The sequence below is a fragment of the Styela clava genome, chromosome 12 (assembly GCF_964204865.1).
Source record: "Styela clava chromosome 12, kaStyClav1.hap1.2, whole genome shotgun sequence".
Classification (NCBI taxonomy): domain Eukaryota; kingdom Metazoa; phylum Chordata; class Ascidiacea; order Stolidobranchia; family Styelidae; genus Styela; species Styela clava.
In genome coordinates, this window is record NC_135261.1 from 7,916,729 (window position 1) to 7,941,210 (window position 24,482).

Genomic DNA, 24,482 nt, shown 5'->3' on the forward strand with positions numbered 1-24,482 from the left:
ATTTCACAGTTTTTTAAGTTAAAATCTGTTACAGTGTAAACTTTGCTGTCAAAATATTGACTGATCGAGGTGCATTGCTTTCCTCTCAACTTGATCATGCTCCATTCTGGAGGGATTTTATTAACAATTTTATTCGTGTTTACATCAACAATCGACATAACTCATTGTCAAGGATATCATGGAACTGGATTGATATATGATGATGATGAATATTCGCCGAAAGGACGATGTGAGCCTATCGCGACACCTTTGTGTCAGGATATGAGTAAGCTGATAATTTCTTTTTAAATCAAACTTTATGAAGTTATGTTATGTCGTACATATGCAAACAGATACAGAACACATTATGCTAGAAAATGTAAAATTAAATTTATGAAGCATTTGCTATAGCTGAACAACTCGAGTCTGGTATTTTCGTACTGCCTTCTCAGATCGGGGGCCACTTGTTCAGCGAATAATTTATATTATTATTTATTATATATATTTATATTTACAGGGTATATTATTTGTCTTTCAGCGTAATACTACGATACTGAGATATGACAATCTTTTCCAACTCGAATTTCAGTATTTTTTGGGAAATTCTATGTTACTAGTGCCGACATCTTATTTTCAGATTCATAAATAGAAAAATGTTTATATATTTAACATTTTGTATCAAGTTTTGCAATCAGACATTTCCTGTTGTATATTCTGATTGTACACTCAAATCATAATTTATCGAGAACCATGAACAGAACTAGCTTTCCAAACTTGTACTTTCAGACTTTACTAAATATTTCCTCTATTTTGTCTTCAGAATATAACTTGACAGTATTTCCAAATATACTCGGTCATACTACACAAGATGAGGCAGCTCTTGAAGTTCATCAGTTTTATCCTTTAGTAGAGGTATACACTTTTGTATAACTTTTCGTTTATCGAATTGAACTGATGCAGGATGAACAGACATTCGGGAACTGTCCAATATTTTTATAATGCTGAAAGATTCGTGCCAGCGCTGTTATGGTTGTTCAAAATTATGGACGGGTATAGGACCTCAGTCGACATTTGCATGTCCTCCTACATAGTGTGCTATTGGGGTGCCTTATAGGTCCGTGCAGCTATGTTTTACAGATCCCATAGCTGAATCTGAATATATATCTGTCTTACTTATTTGTAGATGCCTAAATATATACTGAAATAAATAATCCATCCTACTTTTTAGATGAAGTGTTCGAAAGCACTACTATTGTTTCTATGTAGCGTTTATGTTCCTGTTTGCACCAACTTAAAGGAAGCAATACCACCTTGCAAACATTTATGTATTCATGCGAGAACTGGGTGTGAGGAGCTCATGAACAGGTGAATTTGGTCATTACAATAATTACTTCATATTTAGAATTATCATGTTTCATCATTTCTGCTTAACTGCATTTTCAATTTTGATATGCGCATATAATATGATGATACACTTTTTACCTATTCATGATTTGAAAATAGCCAGCAAATTGTAATTGTATGCTTTTAATGTATTACTTGTCCAATAAATATTACAGCTAGTTGTTGTATTACTGTTAGCCTACATTTAAACATACCTAAAATTAGATTGCTTTGTTAATTTGTTTTTGTAATTTGACCGTGAAAAATATAAATTATGCGGGTTCAAGTCTTATACATAAATATATCATTCGATGTCACAATCAAAATTGTCTTTGATAGCCAAATTTCAAATTTTTCCATATTATTCATATCTTCAAAATGAACTGACAGTTGCCAATCATTTATATTTATCTTCAACCTATTTATTATTTGGTTATAACTATCTTTGATCATTACATGTAAATTATAATTGGATCGTTGTATCATCTTTCATTGTTTATTTTCCATTTTATTTTTTGAACTCTGACCTACCTTCCCTGATAAAATTGTCAAAGTTTGTTCACTGAACTTTTTTTCTTTCAGTTTTGAATTCAAATGGCCTGTTGGACTTACGTGTGATGACCTTCCAGAAAAATCAAAAGACCAATTGTGCTTTAGTTCTGATGATTTACCGAATAGCATCCCAGAAGCAAACATCCCAATTCGAACTAAAGCTTGTTCCCATAAAGAGGTATTTGAGTGCCCTAAAGAAATGGAAGTACCCAATTTACCACAGCAAGGTGGGTGCCAATGAATGTGATTTACTATTTCACAATTTATATTACACATATTTCGATCAAATTAAATTTTCACTAATGCATTACTGTTGCACGAATCTCAATATCGCATTTCACAATATATGTTCTAATACAACAGCCCTATTGTTGGTTTTTGTTATTTTGTAATTCATTGTCAATTCATCTCGGTTATAATTATTACATGAATAGGGTTCGGCACAAAATCAATGTATTTACTATTCAATAAAGCAGGCTTCAAACGGTGTAACAGTTTGAAACCATAAAAAATGTGGATAATCCATAAAATTTTTAGTTACTAAATACATTAAAATTGTAAATATCATTTAGCCATATAAAAAATGTTTTAAATTTGCAAAAAATTTTTTATCCACTTTTCTCTTTCTGGTAAGGAAAGTCATAAAAAAGTTAAATAAGGGAATATCAGCCTGTACATTATTTTTATTATTGCGCTAAACAGAGCTAGTAGGATTTTTAAAAAAGAATTTAAAAACAGTTATTGATATACTCATACTAAAGGATAATTAGTACAAATCCTCTCAAGTAATAAGAATCTTGTTTCATCCATGTGAGAATAACCTACTTTTACACACTGTGCTTTACTTCCTATTTCACACTATGTGAATATTTTTGCTGTTGACATCCACATAGAAAAAATTTTTTCTTTAATGATAGATTTGAAATCTAATTTAAAGATGGGTATTGGGTGAACATATTTATTGATTTAAAATTTGGAAGTTTCATTTCCATTGAGCGCTTTGCAACATTTCATGTGTTATGCATTATTCAGCGCTGGAGATATCAATTTCTTTGGGCTAGACAATATAGAACAGTACTGGTGTTGTATTTCTATTTCACCTGGTCAAATGGATCACATTGTATTTAACGATGTGTGGTCTTGAATAATCAAGACGTTATCTTTTTTTAGAAAATTATTATGTCACATAATTTGAATTTCAGTATTGTTGATCATGCTTCCAGGAAACTCAAACAAAATGTTCAAATCTAATTATTTTAAAAATTTAAAAATTGTGTTGTTTTCTCAAATGTTTTCGTATTTCTGTGTCAATTCTGTGGGTTTGAAATGAATAACTGGTTAATTATTCTCCCAAACTCTCAAGCTTCATGTACTCTTGTATAGAGTTTGTAGTATGCCATATGTGATCAAGCCAAGCCCACTTATCGGTTTTCTTGCTCCATGGTAAAATATGAAAATCCGAAATTTCTCTGGTGAAAATTCTGTTATAATTTTGCTATAGAATCTAATAATCATATACTATTTATTTCAGATGGATATTCATTCATGGGAGCACAATACTGTGCAGCACCTTGTGACAAAGATAATATTCTGTATTGGGAAAGGTGACATATTTATAATTTTAAGATCGCTGGTAAGACAATGTGGATGTGTCTTGATAACTTCTGTGAAGAATCGCATATCCATGTAATACTCCTGCTCAGAGATTTGAAGGACTGACTTTGTCTATCTTCTTTACAAAAGTTGTGAACAAATTAAAAAAGAACTGGAAAATAGAAGAAGTTGTTAGTTGTGCCTAACCCTTAAAGATTGCGACTGTTTTGCGAAAGTGTAATTGTAAACCTAAAATCATGATACAGCCACCCGTCAAATGTCAATAGGGGCTAGAGATATCTATTGTTGATATATTTATTATGCCATTTATAAATGTAGTATAAATGTATAATAGGGATAGTTGATGACGGCGAACGAACATGTCATCAATTATCGGTTACTACCAGTCATTTATGTGGCTGGCCTGTGGTGCCTTTTGACCATGGTTTATAAGCAAAGATCCTTCTTGAACATATTCACCTATTCTTGTATACCTTTATAAATACATTCTTTTATTTTAGTGACCAACGTGAATTCGCTCACTGGTGGATTGGAATATGGTCAATCTTATGTGGAATTTCTACTCTTTTCACTGTTTTTACCTACCTTATTGATATGTCAAGATTCAGATATCCAGAACGACCAATTGTATTTCTATCTGGTTAGTATTTACTATCACTCATCAAGATTTTCCAATAGGGTATAATACCAATTTATTTCATGCAAGGCTGGAAATATTTGTTTTCAATTGTGTGCTTATGATATATTAAATTTCATTTCAAAATGAGAAAAAAGATTTTAATTTTTTTTTCGTTTGATAGACGAACCCCAAGAAAACCCAAATATTCTTACATGACCTCTGTGCCATGATGATAATATAATTTCCCGGATTAGCCCATTCATATCATAAAATTATACGGATTACCAAACAACCCTGGGGCACATCAGAATTTTTTTTTTGTAATATCCATATTGAATTTGACATAACATAATAATTTATCCATAGCGTTGTATTGGCTGCACATTATCAGAAAGTATTAGAGATGTTTGAAGTCACCAAGAGAATATAAAATGGTGCATTCAATTGGTTGTACACATTTTATATAGCTGCCATAAAAATCAAAACCACTGTCTATATATCAGGTAAATATCCCTTTAAGAGGAGCCCAATCTATATGTCGGCCCTATAGACCTCTGCAGAGGAATTCATTTAATAAATAGTTTGGCACCATATATTCATCCCTATTATAAACTGTGAATATTTTTTAGAATTTCAAATGTACATATCATACCATTTCCTTGCGTGGTCAACTATTTTTCGAGGCTAAGCGAATTGTTAGGTTCACGGAAAGGAAACATAAATACAAAACGTCATTTCCCAATTTTGATTTTTAAAACCTTTCACATAAACCACAAAAGCCATTCGGAATATCATTTACAAAATATTGAGTTTTTAGGGTTAATTTTTGTGTGGGCCATGCTTGGTTTCATGAAGTTTTATCACCAGATTGTAATGGGTGATCATAGTAGACAAATATTAAAGTGTTTTAAGAGCTCCTGTGTAACTATACTAATATTAGTTTTTTTCTCTCCCGATTTACGTAAGGAATTCCAGGTTATTGTGTCATAGCACGTAACAATGTATATGTATATGGACGCCCTCATTGTGTGCATAATGTAATATTTTTATTAATTTTCTGTGTCATTTCTGTAAGGTTTATAATTTTATTCAAAGAAGCGAATGTTATTTGTAAAATATATAGATAATTTCACAATTTAATATAACGAATTCTAAATAATATCAATATTAGAAGTAGTTCTATTAATAAAGGGATTACTTGATTGAAAACAAAAATTCTAAATACTCTATCTTCCACTATACTCTATAGATATACCCTTACAAATAAATAAGGTTTCAATGTGAAAAAAATCACACATGAAGTCGACATCCTGAATTTAAGTTTGTGATCGATAGTTTAAATTTCTCTTATAATTTGATGATGATAAATGATAAAGAATACTTTGTTAATTATCAATAGAAATAAAGCTAGATAGAAATCACATTCTTCGAATAAAATAAATTTTACCAGAAAAGGACTGTATTTTTAATTACAAGTACTTATTTGTCAAAAAATGATTGAAAAATTTTATTTACTCATTTCAAATAAACTTTCCGGTAATTCTTTGTTTATTATCATATTTTTTGAACTAATATTCCAACCTGTTTTTTTAGAATATTAGGTATACGTAGAAACGATGATCCTTTTTCAGAAATTCAGAACCTAATCCTTCATATTGTACTGGGCTTTGTTATGACTCGAATGCCATATTGAGTAAACACTAAACACAAAAAATTGTGTTGCCAACACAAGGAAAGAAAATACTCAAAAATCACTGGGCCATCTAAGACCACACATAATATACCACTACTGGTTCGTTTTATCTAAATTCATGCTTGAAAAATTGATTCTTTTTTTTTCTAGTGGGGAGAAACTTCAAGAGTTAACGGTTTTGTGCTGAATAAATATGACTACATAGATTTACAATATTGTTCAATAAAAATGTCCTAATATTTTGATAAATGTCCTCTTGATTATGGCATCTGCTAATATGAGGTTTTAAATTAAATTTCCACATCATCTTGTGTTGGCTTTTTAGTAAATTATTTCATGACTCTCTATTTGTCTATAACTGACTAACCTGATTTTGTATTTCTCCTACTGTCTGAAATTTCAGAATGTTAAATGATTAGAAATATATATTTTTTTTTTCAGTAGTTTTGAAAAAAAATCAATTTATTTGTAGTGCAATTTATGTTAACTTAAATAATACTTATTTTGCAGAACAGTAATTTATGATTCAAAATATATCAATATGATTTTGTTCATAGATCACTAATAAACAAAATGTCCTCCCAATTCTCTAAAAAAAATAATTATTGTAACAAGTAAATAAGTAGTTTTGGTGTCCTAAATTTTATTTGTAATACTGGACCCAAAAATAAAGGTAATTTGAAACATATTTTAAGTAGAACATAATTTTGACTGTCGCCAACTGTCATTCGCCAACGTCATGGATTGCTGGACCTTTTGGGTACAATGATACACTAACAGAAGTTCGCGAATTGAATAAATTTTCTTCATTTTCATGGAAGTAATTGAAAAATTTATTGGTCTTATTTTTTGGGCTACCATGTATATATTCTGAATTTTAATACTCTTATTTTTTTTTTTATATATATTCTCGATATCAATAGACCATTTTCTGTTTTTTCAAGGAACTTGTATTTTAAGAAAGAATGATTAATTTTACGAATGATTCACACAGTTTATAAGATTGTGGGCTGGTACAGCACATTAGATGACGTTCTATTAATATATTACAAGTAATTGTTCCCAAATCACCATAATCTGCCCTTTTTGGAAACAAGCTTTACATTTTATTACCGCGATCTGGTTTTGATAATGTTGCCTTTGGCAATTTGACGATAATTATAAAGTAGTCTCCAATAATACGGTTCTCGCGTTGATGCTGTGTACGCGCGGACATATTTTTTTCATATTATGTTTACGTTCCAAAGTTTATCGAAACAAAATCTTACCATGGCGGATTAAAATATTTTTTAAACCCGATTAACGTTGGGATAAACTATGATTTGCGGTGATCTGCAGAAGACAAATATTATTTTACGCTTACTGGTTTTCGTTTCACGGTTTCTTGATTTCATGCTTTCTCAACTAAAAAATAAAAGCGTCTGTATCGGATGAAATTTTTTTGATCTTTATTAATAAACAGTATGCCTAAGAATGCGTAAAATTTTGGTAATTCGATAACTTCGAAATAGGAAGTAAAATTGAATTTTTTGTGTTTTTATAATGAAATTGTGAAACTCTTCGGATTATTTAAAACTCACCGTATGAATTTCGACACAAAAATTTATTCTTATTGAGTGAAAAACATTGTATATGGTTAGTGATAGACTTATTACAAAATCTCTCAATAACAAATATCAAGTAATGGTCAATTGGAATATTTGAATTGTTTCAAAATTTATATATTCGATATAGAAAATGTTTGATTTTAAGAATAACTTATTATTTTGAGCATAACCGAAAAACGCCTTCATTTAATCTCTGAAATCTGTAAAAAAAAAAGAAATTAATCAAATATTATTTAGCTTTTCCTAATTCAAACCAAGTGAATATACCGGGGCTTCCAAATCTTCTTAGCTAAACATAACTTAATTCATAATAACCTCTTTATTTCATATTCAAATAGATTATTTTGGAATGTAGATTATTTGGTTTTATCAATTAAAACAAATCAAATTTGATTTTAATGTTTCTTTGGTAATTTGATGAATGTTTAAAAATACGCTACTCTCCTCTGCATGTAAGGCAAGATTGCATTGTTATTAGTTTACCTTCTTAGATCCTGTTAACAAAACAAACTAATTCTGTTTTGTAATTCACAACCCGAGTGGTTCGTTTAAAATGCATGCAGCACTTGCAATGGAACGTAAACAAGTGTGTTTTGAACTTTTCAAGATTATTCTACTTCAAACACTCATCTAAGAAAATAGAAATTCTTTTTCAAAGGTGTTGGCACAGATCATATTACCACTTGTTAGGTGGCTTTGTATGCAGGAGGTCACATAAGGTCTACCTGTACTGTATGAAATAAAGTCCCCAAATTAATGGCTATATTGTTCAAATGAGAATTTGCAGAAATTATTGCAAATTTATTGAAACTAATTTTGAAATTTGCAGTCAAGGTGAAATAAGTGATCTATTCATAATTTTACTATTCACCACAATTTTACAGAAAAAGCATTTTTGGGTAACCCGACTTCCCCAAAAAACTTTACTTCTGATAGTTCCCATTTGAAATAATTTCTTCTAAATTTTCACAATCCTCGATATTAATTCGAGATTGAAATTCAAAATTTTCTGTTTTCTAACTCTTAGTATTTCTTATTATGTATTACTCAATTGACAAAAATTTGAAATATACCGATCTTCGTAGTATACACATTGGTTCAAAATGGCGTAAATAATGATATTAGCAACAACAAGACATTTTGCCATATGAAATTACATGTAATTATAAATATAACTGTGGGAGGATGTGTGTATGCAATCAATGTCAAAGTTCATCTTGGAAGGTCAATGTCAAACCAACATTCCAAAACAAATTAAAAACTGTTTCAACATTGTATATTCGACATCGACATATTACTGATATTAAATGGAATTTTGCAATATTCTTCCTACCCTTTGCACCTCATAATACACATTATGATGCAAAATAGGACTTCATCACTGATGCCTATGGCTATTTTTATCCAGATTAAAAAACAACAAGTTACCATGTTTGAACTATACATAATCAACGCTAAAGTAATCAAAATTATCTATAGTTTTCACATGGGTTGTATTAATTTCTGTAATGCTACATTTGGAGCATTTGGCAACCGCACCATGAGCTTACACACTACTGACATCGCTAGGCATGTGTCAGTTATTCCCTTGGGTTCGAGAATCCTTTTATCAGTTTTTCATTAAACGACAATTAACGAAAGGCTGATTCAACTGTTAGCGCCTGTTTGTCTGGTTGTCGCACTTTGACGTAATCGACATTTGACAAATGTTTTCATAAATTATTATTTCAAAAACAGAAGAGCTGAAATATTTGAACACTAAGGCTCAATGACTAACCTATGTAGAAATCTGTTATCTGACCAATCAAATGGTCTTTAAATCAAAATTGCAAAACAAGTTTCAATGCTGTGGCAATTCTCATTGGTATCACGAAGGCCTTCGTTGAGCATTAGGTTTATCGAATAGATGTCAGACTAACCTGACAATGACAACCATGGAATGGCATAATATTACCACTACTTGGAGTGAAATATCTAAGAAAATTTGAAAAAAAAAATGAAAGTAATAAGACTTCTAGAATTTTGAATCAATTGGTCCTTTGGTTAAAGAGAAAAGTGTTGTTTTTTGCAACAAATACACCAATTTCTAAAGCGATCCTTCACTTCATGGTAAAATACACCAAATAGGCTACAATAACAGCACAAATATTACATGGTAAAATGTTTCCATTAAATTTCTCTGATATTTTATGTGACTTAAAGAATTCATCCATCACTCATATTCAATAATTCAATTGTCTGTATTATCCAATCGAAGGGATAAAAATTTAGATATTTACCACTTCACTGTTTCAAGTTAATTTCAATTTAGACTTAAATGACTAATTTGTCTACTTAAATGGTAAGAGATGATGAGTCATAAATATGTAGTAATCATTCTTGATTTATGCTTGGCTGAATATGGTCTGGTTGGATTTGTCCTTTTTAAGTTTGTGAAATTGGAATCAGATACTTATTAGAAACTAACTAATCACTTTGTGTGAGATTATTAGATTTCATGGTGTCCATGTATGGCCGATCATAAATGCTAAATAGACTATCAGTTACTATCTGGTTGTTAATAGTGGGTGGCCTGAATCTTTTGTGCCAGATATTTTGGATAAACACAAGTAAATAAAGATTTGTGAGAAAGTGTGTATCTATAACCATTCCCGAAAAAGGTGGATTTTTGTGGTAGCAAGCAACGTAAGGAGAATGGGACCAAGGTGACGAGTGACATCACACAATTTTATATGGTGATTCGTGAATGTATTAGGAATGTCTAAAATGAAGTTATTTGTATTCGATTTAATTATTAATTCTTGATTTATCAAGAATGATTTAGATATCATTTAAAAATTTGTCAACTTGAGCATTCATCACAATCATAGTTTCAATACTGGAACTGTAGGAAAAAGAAAATTTCTTAAAACCATGTTTATCACTATTATTCTCTATCCATTACCAAACTATTGTCTGTTTTATGATCAATGTCTAAACAGAAAATCAATATTTATGTGTTTCTGTATCACTTAATACCTTTTCCCGAATATTATGGAATTTTCTTCTATATTGTCCACAATATAGTCGCATTATTTCTTATATTCATCATTTTTACTTTGTGTAATTCAAAATATGATTCTAGTTATGTCTACTTAATACCCTTTATTGGGCGTTGGTATATCCTGTATGAATATTACAAAGTATGTTTTCTTTTTTTCGCTTTGGGCGTGTTCATCTGCACAGGATATTGCTTTCCTTAATCAAAACCTGGCTTCTTATATCATTTTACCTCAAAGCCGGAAAGCATCCGAGTCATGCTCATTGGCAATATATAGCACTCGCTTCTCAAATTTGCAACCCTTTTTTATCCTTGCGTAGTCATTGTGTCTAACCTTATATTTGGCCTAACATAAACATTATCTAATTTTACTATTATCACCTACTTTATTAATGGTCCATAATTGATGAAGTATATTTCTCGGACGTCATTCGCCAACTGTCAGCGAACCATGCGTAAATAAACAACAACGTTCAATGTATGTTACTAAATACCTTTTATCTATTATCAACGCATAAGTAATTTTGGTCACACTAACTCAATTTTGTCCTTTTGAAGTGATATTATCAGACTGCTGCGCTTGCTTCAATCATAGTAGTATTTCCATATTCAGAATTGTCTTTGTCATTGAAACATTTAGCAAAATTATTTAAAATAGTCTAATTTTGCATCAAATTCAGAATATTTCTTCAATATGGTATGTAATTCATGGTTATTAATTTTAAATTTGTTTGATGAATTATGTTAAAACAGGAATTTGGATTTTCTAATGATGAGCTTTTAATCAAATTTCTGTTATACCCATCACATTAAATCATCATATTCGTTATTTCAATTAATTTCATAATATATCTTATATAGTGGAGACTAGTATAACTTTTACGCCATTTCACTGTTCAAAATACAGAAGTTTCAGAAGTGTGATTTGTAGAGAAGGGCCTGAATATCGATCTGTTCAGATATGAATATCCCCAATGCCCAATTTAATGATTTTTTTAAGCTGTTATTGAATCTATGGTTACCATTAAAGAATACAGCTATTGAATAAGTAATATAAACTTAACATATAAGAATAGAATATATGAGTATGGTATGGGCAAGAGCATTGCTAGACTCCTAGTAGCCAAAAGTGGTTTGTGTAACTGCTGGTTGGTCTCCGCATCTTCCACCATCAAGTTGATATGGACTGGTGCTAGATGAGACTTATATGTACACTTATATGTATACTTGGCTGGACAAAGAAAACTTTTATGAAACAGCTGTATAATTTTATACATACTATTCTATTCAATATTTTGTCACATATTAATTTTATAATATTAAAAATCTTAATATTGCTACTCTAAATCTTTTTTTGTTGATTTTCATCACGTTTTTTAAATAAACATTCCTTGGTTTTGTTATTTCAAAACGGGGTTTTATTGTAATCCCTTAGTCTTAGAGATTCCATGTTTTGTTATTTTAGTGATAGAACCTGCGTTAGCCACCGTTGAGTTGCTTGAGTATTTGTTTCCCAAGAAAACAAATCTAACATTTTTTAGAAACCACATAAACCATATGCTGCATAGCATTGTTGATTTCCTTGGTAATGGTAATACATCCAATCTTTAATTTTTGAATAATTAACAGTCAATAATCACCAATACCAGTACTGACATATTAGCCTTTTTGGTGCAGAAATGGATATGATATAATATAATCCTATGTTTTCGAATAATCTATCTCAAATCATTCTAGAGTGGAGACTAATACCATAAGTGAAGGAATTCCTCATTACTGATCTGTTTTTGGTAGTTACTGAAAAGTAATTTTTTTTTTAATAAAAACATGAAAAAGCGAATGAATTAATATTCAGCCATTGTGAACATATCCTCATAGTTTGTAAAATCTCAATTTGGACAGGAAATACTCTGTTTTCAATATGTGCCATGCGATGCCAATAGAGGAAATATTCCAACATATCAATTGGTATTGCAGCTTCGGATTCAGTGGCTTGATAGGATAGAAGGTTTTTCATATCATTGTTCTAGTAGTGAAGAAATTGTGATGTAAATTTTTCAATCTAGGATGACGTTATTCTAGTTCTAAACCACATTAAAAATAGATATTCAAAGTTGGAATCAGTGCTCTGGCTAAACCATAATTAATCATTCATGAATTTTGAGATTTTAATAAACTGTTTTTTGTAAACTATTATTAATGAAATTTTTATTATTTGTATGTTTAAATCGGTCGTTACTGTAAGTCGTTTCTTGTAAATCCTCAAAAGAACTAATTCTCATATAAAATATTATCAAAAATTATTTCCGAAACGAGAATTTACTTTATTGTTATGTACAATTTTTAAATGTACTTTATTCATTTTGAAAATTCCTATGCACTGGTGAACATACTTGATCAAGTTTGGGTGACGTGCTGATTATTCTTTATTGTATTATCTGACTCATTCCGTGGCCAGGCATGATTGATTACAACTAATACAATGTACTATTGTTGACTTAAATCGATCGGTATCTACCTATTGAAATCTTTTTGTCTATACCAGCTAGTCTTCTCATGTACTTGAGAAATTTTCAAGTGTCTTCTCAATTGGTGACAATTTCTGTTTTTCTGGTTGTGTTTTTAGATGGGTTTACGCCATACCATTTTTTTGTAAACCTAAATTTATATTTGAATGAAGTTGTATATCTATCCTAACCAAAAAATAACCACTAAGTCCTAGTTATGGCCAGGAATGTTTCCAAAACAAAGCGAAAATTTGAAATGTGTCAAAATGACTACAGTATTTTTAAATTCTTGATTTTAGAATAGTTTCATTGAAAATTTATCTTCTTAAGCAATTGAAATTTTACATTATGACCTAAAAGCCATTTTGCAAACCTGCAAAAAATAGGGAAAAAATCAAATCGTTGTTTATCTTCCTAACTTTCCTTCATTTTGAATACATTGAGTACATATACATTGAGTATTTCATTATGATTTTAGTTAATCATGACCCAATTTAAAATATATTCAATATTCAATTTTTTGAAAAAATATTTTTAGAATGTTTCAGAATAATAGATTATTTGGCTTTTGCCATATTTGGTTGAGACTAACTTCAATTGTTCATTTTAAATTTTATTTAATAAAGGACTATCTTTTCATTATTTCCTGTAACTTGTATTTATAAATACTTTATTCTTTACAGGTTGCTATCTCATGGTTTCAATTGCATACATAACTGGATTCTTCACGAGAGATACAATTCCTTGTCGTCAATTTGTTACAGATTCCTGTCAATATGGTTCTTATGACAATTGTCACAAGGTGTGCTGTTATATTTTTCGTCTTCATGTTTTGGTCTTCATGTCCATATATTTGAGCATCCCTCTTTTGTTACAGTTGTTAGTGGAGAAATTACAAAATACTGTTAATTTTTTGGAGAAATTACCTCATTCATTCGCAAAACCATTTAGTGTTGTAGATATATATCAATCACTTTTCTTTCAAAATTGAACTGATGTTTAGGTCCCTCTCTCTATTTTGAGGTAATTTTTGTGGTGCTTAAGAAGCTTATGACTAAATTATTTATGTTGAAACTGTTGTTGTATGCCATGGACCTGTCTTGTTGTGGAATTTCTTGCATAACATGCGGATGATGTTACATTCCTGGTTTTCGTAATGAATATTTGAATATTGTTTTGTCTGTTATAGTGTTTTTAAAAGAAAAACTGATTATTCAATTGTCTTCATTTGAACTTTGCTTTTTGAAATTAAAAGTTTGCTTATAAGGATTATAGATGAATTCTCGTGCAAAAAAATAAATTCTTTTATTTGACAACTAGTCACTACTAATCTCAATCTACATCCAAAAATTTTCACAGACAGTATCATTGCTTGGCTATATCGTATAATTACAGTTGCCCTCTAATAATTTTTTTTCTAGAATCTCTATACTATATAAATGAACCTCGCTGAATAAATTAAGTAATTCCTCCTAATTACCACAACTCCAGCATTGTCACCAAATTTTAAACTGTCTTCAGTATGCACCTCTTTACAAAAAATAATTTCTAGCAGCCAGCTAGTAGAGTTAATCATTCCTAGTAATCTGATGTATGATTACTGAGCATTTATTTCATTTTGGTAAAAATGAATATATATTGTTTTCAGGTTGTTGTACAAGGCACCAAAGAAGCAGGTTGCACAATACTCTTTATGTTGTTATACTTCTTCAGCATGGCAAGTTCAATATGGTGAGCAGTATTTTTGTATATTTGAACAGAAGTTCTCTTTAACTGTACTGCCTGTAAAATGGATTGTATTTTTAGTGTATATACTTTATTATTTCGCTTGGAAAATTGTAATTGTTTTAAATAAATAACCGGAGTTCAATTTTTGGTCACACTGACTTGATGTAACCATAGGATGTAGTAATAAACTCGAATCTTCCTTCTATACTTCAGCAATACACTAGCCATTGTTCTTTTGAATATTCAGTTTGGATAAAGAGGTTCAAATTCCTTTGATTTCTGAACTTACGCTGAACTCAAATAAATATTAATTTCTAGCTGATCCTATACAGTTATTACTGTCACACATAATGCACCGCCATAAATCTATATAGTTTCGATCTGTATTCTCATGTAAGGAAATGCATGTAAGTTGTAACTTCAACGAGCCTTCTTCACCTTCATGTCTGAGTGATTGCAACATTGCTCTGTGCAAATCCTTTTAAAAAAATATCGTACCTGATTTAGTATTCAGATAATTTAGTCATCTCTTAGGTTTTTTTCATTACTTATCGATCTTAAGATCGGTAAGTATATTGATAGGTATTTGTCTGTATGTCTGTCTGTCTGTGTGTGTGTCTGTTAGATGCACGCGATATCTCACGAAAGCGGGATTGAATCTGCTCCAGATTTTGCATGTGCATTCATCTTATCTCGGACCAGAAGCCTATTGATTTTGGGCGAATTATGTCGTATAATTAGCGAGTTATCAATCAATTATTGATATAGTGATCTAGATTTTTGTAAAGCGAGAGAATTTTGAAACCCGCCGAGTGTGTGTGTGCGATGCGCAGTGCGCAAGTTACAAGAGCGGATGAATCGAAACTGCAGTTTCTGTTTTGGGGGATCCCCTAACTATCGATCGATAAGTCTTCGGTTTCCAACCGATATTCTCGTTTTATAAGTCGATGTTACTTACAAGTCTTGTATCTTCATCGTTTTTTTAGGTGGGTGATCTTGACAGGCACTTGGTTTCTGGCTGCTGGTTTGAAATGGGGTAACGAAGCTATTGAAGCCATCAGCCATTATTTTCATCTTGTTGCATGGGCCATACCTGCGACTATGACAATCATCATTTTGGCAATGGCTCGAGTTGAAGGAGATATACTCAGTGGGGTAAGTTGTATTTCTCTGATATCAATAATTGGACATGAAGTGGATTTGTGGATCGATTTTCTGAATTGTTGTTATTAACCTTGCTGTTGTTGGGATAAATCGCTCTTCTCTGCAACCAATGGGCCAATGAATTCCAATTATTCAGTTTGAGAAGATGGAAGAAGTTTCTAGAAGGCTATTACCTTCCTCGGTTTCGTGTGGGGCCCGGAATTTTCATTCCTAATTTTTTATTTTAATTTATACACTTTTGACGATATGTGGGAACACTTCATTCTGCCACTCTGTTCTTATTTAAATTTATGGGAACACTTTTTATGATATATGGGAACATTTTATTCTGCCACTCAGTTTTATTTCAATTCATGGGAACACTTTGTATGATATATGGAACACTTTATTCTGCCACTCTGTCCCTATTTCATTTCATGGGAACACTTTTTTTATGATATATGGAACACTTTGATTCTGCCACCCGGTCCCTATTTCAATTCATGGGAACACTTTTTATGATATAGGGAACATTTTAATTCTGCCACTCGGTCCCTATTTCAATTCATGGGAACACTTTTTATGATATAGGGAGCACTTCATTTTGCCTTTCAATCCCTACTTCATTTCATGGGAACACGTTTTTATGATGTATGGATACATTTCATTCTGCCACTCGGTTTTCATTTCATGGGAACACTTTTTATGATATATGGAACACTTCATTTCTGCCTTTCGGTCCCTATTTCATTTCATGGGAACACTTTTTATGATATATGGAATAGGCTACTTTATTCTGCCACATGGTCCTCATTTCTATTCATGGAAACACTTTTTATGATGTATGGAACACAGAACACGTTATTCTTCCACTCTCGGTTCTTATTTCAATTCATGGGAACACTTTTTATGATATATGGAAACCATTTATTCTGCCACCCTGTCCTAAAAAAAAAACAGTACTCAGCTGAGGCCTCACCATACTGGTACTGGCTCTTTGTGTCCATTGCTCTCTTGTTTTTCTACTAATTGCTAGTTCCCACATTAGTAAAATACATCCGTTCCTTTGTATAATTATCTATTTCAGATGATAATTTTAACTTTTAACTGAAGGTTTTATGCGGTTTGTTTTGTTATTCCTACAAAAGTACCACATGCGAAGGTTAATTATTTCGTTGTTCAACAAGTAGTAACGTTTAACTGATGCCAAAAACAAGTTTTTTTTTGTTTTCTGTGGGAAATTGAAATCGGGCACGATGGAGTTTGAAATTACTTAGACATAAATAACTTGATGGTAGATGTTGCAGTTTTGAACCCCATCCTCACCAACTCACCTAGATTGTAACAAGTTAGTGAGGATATGTTGAAACGACAAGATTACAAGTTCTTGTAATAAAAGAAGTTATATCAGTGACTGATGTCCATGCCTTGTTCAGAGTGACGACGCAAAAAACGACTAAAAAAAAACTATATTTATTTATAGTGTATGAAGGTCTCAATTCTATATTTATTTTTATACTTTTTTAGGTTTGCTTCGTTGGAGTTTACGATTCTAAACCTCTTCTATGGTTCATCCTTATTCCTCTCGTTGCATTTTTATGTGTTGGAACTGGATTTTTGATTGCTGGTTTCGTTGCTTTATTCCACATTCGGTAAGTCTGATATAATTCATGATTTATTATTTTTTCCGTCATTCGTTTGTTGGGCTTATATTCAACATCTTGCGATTCTCTCAAAATTCATTTTCCATCAGATTTTTTTTTAATATTGATTTTAGTAAAATTATGGTGCTCACGAGGTATGTACACCAAGATGGCGCACAAACTGACATCCCTAACCTGGTAAACATACTACGTTCAGGTTGTGCAACAAAACCTTTTTTGAGTTATCAGTTTTGGTTACATGAGACCATATACTTCCTTTATTTTTTGCACTGGTGATTCCACATGTGCATAATGCAGTGATGTCAATGTCATAGCAGGAATGAAAGTTACCATTCTAAGCTTTCCTGAGCCTTTCTGCATGCCAACACGAAATGTATTTCATTGCAGCAAGACGTCATACATTTGTGTTAGTGTGTGGCAAGACTTTTGAACCTAGTACGTTAGGGTCTGGGAGAAAGGTTACAACAAGAAATTTAGGATTGTGCAGAAATGCCCAGCCCTACTTGTCAACAAAAAAATTGAAATTTCAACTTAGTTTGATAGGCAGACAGACATATTCGGAATTTGTAGATTTTTTTGTTTTTATTTATTTTTGAAGTTAAATTTTGTATACCAATAATACAATTTTTTATATTTTATATTTTTTACAGAACGGTTGTCAAAAATGAAGGAGGTGCCAAAGTAGAAAAGTTAGAAAGATTGATGGTTCGAATCGGGGTTTTCAGTGTTTTATATACGGTTCCTGCTACCGTTACTATTGCATGTTATTTTTACGAACATACACACAGAGATGCTTGGCAAAAAGGCTGGTTGGACAGAAATTGCGGGTAAGATTTACTGGTTTTAAAAGATAGAAATCAAAGCACGCCTTGTTGATATTTAATGTCCTAATCAAATTTGGTATATATGTGGAGCGAGAAATTATTGTCCTTTCTTTATTATGCAATATACACAAGTTTATCTGCCCAAGGTTTTTCAGTTAAAATACAATTTCATATCAAAATTATATTCAACACATTTTATTTACACCACTGTCTCGTAGCTTTATCCGCATGCTAATGGCCCTTTCCAAGCGAAACTTGAATTCCTTAAATGTTTTCAAAAGTGTAGTGAAAGGAATTTTTTTTTATTTTTTTTATCAAAAAACATTGGAATTTTATTGGACTGCATTCCTTTCACCGAAAAAGTTAAAATTTCACCCAGGTTTTTGATGGTTTTCAAAAAATGGCTTAAAATGTTGAAATTTTGGTATAATTGACATATTTTGTGATGATTTGTGGCACAAAGTGTTTGATTGTGTGATACAGTTATTTCATATGAAATGGACTCACTGAATTTAAGTAGAAAAAGGTTCAAATGTTTGCAGTGCTGTAGGTTATTTCTCCACCCATTTAACGATTTATTACCAGAATTTTGAGAGATGATAGAGGCCGCCGTACCGAAGTGGAAAAATGTCCTGTAGTGTCACATACAATATGCACATTATTGGCATGGATTTACACTGTTACATTAGGTGAATTGAGCCACACATTGAGGGGACCTTCAGCTACTGCACCAGAAAATATTTTGGGCTCCTGCTGTACCATCTCAAAAATTCACAGCACAACACAATGTACTGTTAATGCATGGTGGATTTACCGTCCTGTAGTGTCACGCTATATTTTACTATATTTTTCATATCCACTAAGTATGTCTTGGGTGTAACTTTTGTGCAATTTTTTCCCTATTCAATAAAGCAACTGATTGGACAATCACACAAAACATGTAACGGAAAATGTAAAAATATATTGCATCTAACAACATGAAAAATTTCAGGAATTGTCCTGTAGTGTCACTTGGAATAGCCCTAATATGTAAAAGTTAATTATGTTTTTTCACAGATATCCAAAATTGACACAGAAATCTGGAATACTATAGTATTTTCAAAACTATCTTTTACTTCCTTTACAAAACTTTTACTTCCTTTACAGACGACTTGGAATACATTGCCCATGTTCGTACAGAGAATTTCATGACGCACAACCTGATTTTACAGTTTTTATTATCAAATATTTTATGATGTTAATTGTAGGTAAGTGTTGAAATTTCATTTGTTAAATTCATAGTAAAAATTACTATTGTTGAATAGATAATTAAATTAGTTATCGGCAGAGAAAAACTAAAGGGGTGCTTATACGTGCATAACTTAATTCTAACTGCTACAACTCTAACCATGCTGAGTTCTTACGATGACAAGAGCGTACGATTTGTTGGAGTCGTCCTATATGCGGATTTTTATAAATTCACAGTTTTATCGCATTTTTAGGCGGTCGTCTTTTATACAAAATCGACTTATATGTGAGGATAAACGATAATTGACCTTTAGTAAAATTATGAGTGACCCGCTGGAACACAAAGATATGCTGAATCTATATAGTATGCCGACCTTCAAAAACAACAGCTCATTACACATCAGCAGATGCCTCTCGATGCAGCTTCATTCAGAGTGAAATATGTGAAAATTGCCCTATAAAAATAAAAAAGTTATATTCATGTTTTTTTGTTTAGGTATAACATCAGGATTCTGGATATGGTCAGGTAAGACTTTTGAGTCATGGGGAAAATTTCGCAGGCGGTTATGCTGTTGTCTGAAACCACGTAACGCAAGGTCGAACAAGAATGGCAGCGTCACAGTTCACATGTTACCTGGACAACAACCATCCCATACTAATCCTAACGGAGGTCGTCACATGTACATTAGAGGTCAAGCTATGTGAAAGGGATGACTCATAAAAAAATAAATAAATGCTGACTCATACCAGGTGCGGAGAATGGTGTATAAAGTATAAAACGCAAGAAATTGACACATTTCAGATGTTACCCAATGAATATGTTTTGCTAAAAATAGGAAGCGCATACATAGATTCATACTGAAGAGAGTGTACCACACAGCAATGCTGCCCCATTTTCTGTATTTTAAATAAATGGTTGCAAAATTTGGAAGTATATTAAGATATTATTTATCCCATAACAGTACAATATATGAAAGAATATTAATTCTTATTGTGGAAAAAACATTACTTATAGTTGCGTATGCTTTTCCACCTAAAGCGGTCATCAAATTTAGCACTATTGAGCATTCTTATCCCAAGTTAGGTGAAGTAAGAAATCATCCATATTTTGTTCACAAGTTTTTTTATGGTTAGTCTAGGCTTGTTGAAATCGAATGTGACACGATCTGCCTGAACTTGCCAAAAGATTTGATGACTTGCTATCAAATAGCGTTTGGTATTAAAGTTGAACGTTTGTTCCTTTTTGGTGTTCTTTATAATTAGATTAATCACAGATTCACCTGTTTTCAATTGTAATTAAAAAAAATCTCCTTTCATATGATTTTTGTTACTTTTACAAAACTATTTTACCTTTACTGAACAACTTACAATTCATTTCAAGCTCTGCTATTTTCCTACTTTATTTTATTAACGCTTGGGCAATTTCCTTTTGAGCAAGTTTTTTATTCATTCTTTTCATCATGGCAATAACAAAACACAAATGTGTAATCGGTTACTATATTCACAGTATTGCAGTAATAAGTGACATTTCCAATTCGTTGATGACATTAAGTTATTTGTGTTGTTCCAGAGGTACTGATTATGTCATATACTTACACATGTTATGATTTTAAAATCAGTAACCCCTTTACATTATCATAATGACTGGGTATTAGTTCTTAATTTAATTTTTCCAGTATTACATAGTCATCTAGCTTTTGATCTATTTTCAGCATTCAAAAAAATTGACTTCTGTTCCTAATTCCGATGTTGAATTAATGACAGGGATTCGAAATTAGACTGGTAACAGTACAATACACTGATATCTTTTTTGACAATTTTTATTTTCAATTTATGTTATTTGAATATGACTTAATCCATATGATGCCATCGCATCGTATTTTTTTGAATTTCTTGTCATTTCACCTATAATGAAAATTTAATAAAAATATTGTGAAAAGGCATATACCTTTTCTGTGAATACAAAAGGCCTTACATAAACATTGAAATCCAGTGAGTATGCCTGTTCAAGCATGATGCATATATGAACGATCTTTGTATGGAAATAATACTGGATGTTTGGTTTGGTAATAAAGAATAAATATTAAATTTTGATGTGAAATTCATGTAATTTTGTCATCTAGTTATTTATTGCCCACCATTCATTGTCTTACATGGCATTATCCTCCGCATATTTGTCTACGATCTTGAATAACAACCTTGTGACTATACGAAGTTGGAAATATTTCTTCTTTATCATTATCACCCATCTTGTACTTTTGTAGATAAATTTAACTAAATACTCTCTTTTCTGTGTTTCATTTAATCAAAATTCTTTTTCTGTATTGCCCGTTTTATCAGGGTATAATCAAATTTTTTTAATGTTTCCTATTTTCACACTGGCAAATTAAATCATTTTTACACAAAGTTTTTCATATTATCATCACAATTTCGTTTTTTTTTTTTTTGAAAATCAAATCTCATGAGATATTCAACTTTGAATGATCGTCTTTGAATTATACTCGACAATTAAGCATAAATCATGCATAATTTGAAGATAATTTTGTTCATATTTGTTTTTATCTTCTATCATTTCGCAGTACAATTTTTAACTGAGCAAATTAACATGAACAAACAAACGAATCCGCTTGCCTTTCTTTTGTGTGACGTCACGGTCGAGATGACGTCTTTTTATGTGTACAGTTGCTTATTTCCCAGTCAGAAGTTTTTTGTCACTAGCAATCGGGTGTGGATCATAGTCAAATCATGCTGGTATGATGTGGTTAATTATGGCCCATACACGATAAAAGCAATCAACTTCTAACTGCGTTATATTTTTTGTTTTTTTACAAGAAGAGATCTTTAAGTTAGTATTATTTTATCGTTTTTTGATCTGTAATTCATCTCCGAAATGTATTTCCAAGCTTGAACTATTGATAATCCATGCCCACTTCCGAAGGTATGGTTTACCCGTATTCTATGCTTGGACTAGAATATTTCAGAGATGATTATATTTCTCTACCATTTTAATTGCCTGTTACTGAACCCTAATGCTTTTGATGTTTTCAAGTGTTTATAAGGTGGTTCCACTCAAGCAAATAAAGTACCTGTTTTACAAACGATTTCTTTACTGTAGTTCAGGGGTGTGAAACCTTTAATACATGATGGCCAGATTGAAAGAACTGGGTGAAACCGCGGACTGCACTTTTATTCAAAATAGGCTATCTAGTAGTCGCGTGCACAAAAATTTGGTTATTGATCACTCTACATTCGTTGTTTGCACAAGCTAGCATTGTGAAATCATAGGCATCAATGATAAATTATACTCCGGTATAGTCTTCGCAACGCAAAGAGACTGAAATTACTCGTACGTACCAGATTAAATTGAAACTCGTTTCTCGGGCCGCACATCTTTCAAAATTGGCACTTCTCCGCGGGCTGCACAGTTTTTTCGTGAGAGCCGCATTTCCCCTGTCGGCTGCAGGTTGCACACTCCTGCTGTAGTTAGAACCAATTCCTGTAGGCTGATGAAATCAGCTGGTTATTGTTGTCAGCTTGTTACTCAGTTTTGCAATAACGAACTCTTTTTGTTCGAATGTAGGATAACGGGAACGGATTTTTCTGAGAATCAAGTTTTGTAAGCCGGACTTTTGCGCTCATGTACTTGTGACAAAATTTACCTGTTTCCATGTTAATATTTTTAAATTACAGCATTAGAAAATAACTGCGTAATATTTTTTGTTTTTTTACAACAAGAAGAGATCTTTAAGTTAGTATTATTTTATCGTTTTTTGATCTGTAATTCATCTCCGAAATGTATTACCGAGATTGAACTATTGATAATCCATGCCCACTTCCGAAGGTATGGTTTACCCGTATTCTATGCTTGGACTAGAATATTTCAGAGATGATTATATTTCTCTACCATTTTAATTGCCTGTTACTGAACCCTAATGCTTTTGATGTTTTCAAGTGTTTATAAGGTGGTTCCACTCAAGCAAATAAAGTACCTGTTTTACAAACAATTTTTTTTACTGTAGTTCAGGGGTGTGCAACCTTTAGTACAGGAGGACCAGATAGAAATAACTGGGCGAAACCGCGGACCACACTTTTATTTAAATTAGGCTATCTAGTAGTCGCAGGCACAAAAATTTGGTTATTGATCACTCGGAATGCGTTGTTTGCACAAGCTAGCGGTTAAGGCATTGAAATCATAGGCATAAATGATAAATTGGACTCCGGTATAGTCTTGCAACGCAAAGGGATTGAAATTACTCGCACTTACCAAATTAAATTGAAACTCGTTTCTCGGGCCGCACATCTTTCAAAATTGGCACTTCTCCGCGGGCTGCACAGTTTTTTCGTGAGAGCCGCATTTCCCCTGTCGGCTGCAGGTTGCACACTCCTGCTGTAGTTAGAACCAATTCCTGTAGGCTGATGAAATCAGCTGGTTATTGTTGTCAGCTTGTTACTCAGTTTTGCAATAACGAACTCTTTTTGTTCGAATGTAGGATAACGGGAACGGATTTTTGTGAGAATCAAGTTTTGTAAGCCGGACTTTTGCGCTCATGTACTTGTGACAAAATTTACCTGTTTCCATGTTAATATTTTTAAATTACAGCATTAGAAAATAATAAATTTCCCGAAGAATATCTCAGTTTTTGGAAGTTGAACTGTAAAACACTGCGTTCCTGCACAATTGCTTTCCCGTAAAAGTATGTTCTTGCAATGCTTCCGGCACCATTGCGCTAACTTTATTCTAGCAAAATTCCGTTTTCTAGAAAATACATTCATGCAATGGTTCGTCCTTGTGAATTAGCACTAATTTCTCGCATAGGCTAAAGCTGTTCTCGTAACCTAGCTGCTACAGGTGTAATCAGCCTTACGGAAGTAAAGTTGGAAGTTTATTCCTGGATTGAATTC

The 24,482-nt window shown here is 31.9% G+C and overlaps 1 protein-coding gene across 1 annotated transcript; it reads left to right on the forward strand.

Annotated features, from left to right (window-relative positions):
- Positions 1-23,582, forward strand: LOC120329295 (frizzled-2-like). The gene is made up of 13 exons (XM_039395874.2): positions 1-265; positions 800-891; positions 1,208-1,344; positions 1,945-2,141; positions 3,446-3,518; positions 4,029-4,168; positions 13,678-13,796; positions 14,643-14,725; positions 15,709-15,877; positions 17,393-17,517; positions 18,180-18,356; positions 19,500-19,600; positions 20,077-23,582. The coding sequence occupies exons 1-13, from the start codon at positions 97-99 to the stop codon at positions 20,283-20,285; spliced, it is 1,791 nt and encodes a 596-aa protein (XP_039251808.1). The 5' UTR covers positions 1-96; the 3' UTR covers positions 20,286-23,582.
- Positions 23,583-24,482: the final 900 nt, after the last annotated feature.

Coding starts and splice junctions, on each gene's coding strand:
- LOC120329295 (XM_039395874.2), top strand. CDS start 97: ATGCTCCATTCTGGAGGGATTTTATTAACAATTTTATTCGTGTTTACA. Junction 1,345..1,944: donor TGTGAGGAGCTCATGAACAG/GTGAATTTGGTC, acceptor TTTTTCTTTCAG/TTTTGAATTCAAATGGCCTG. Junction 14,726..15,708: donor AGCATGGCAAGTTCAATATG/GTGAGCAGTATT, acceptor TCGTTTTTTTAG/GTGGGTGATCTTGACAGGCA.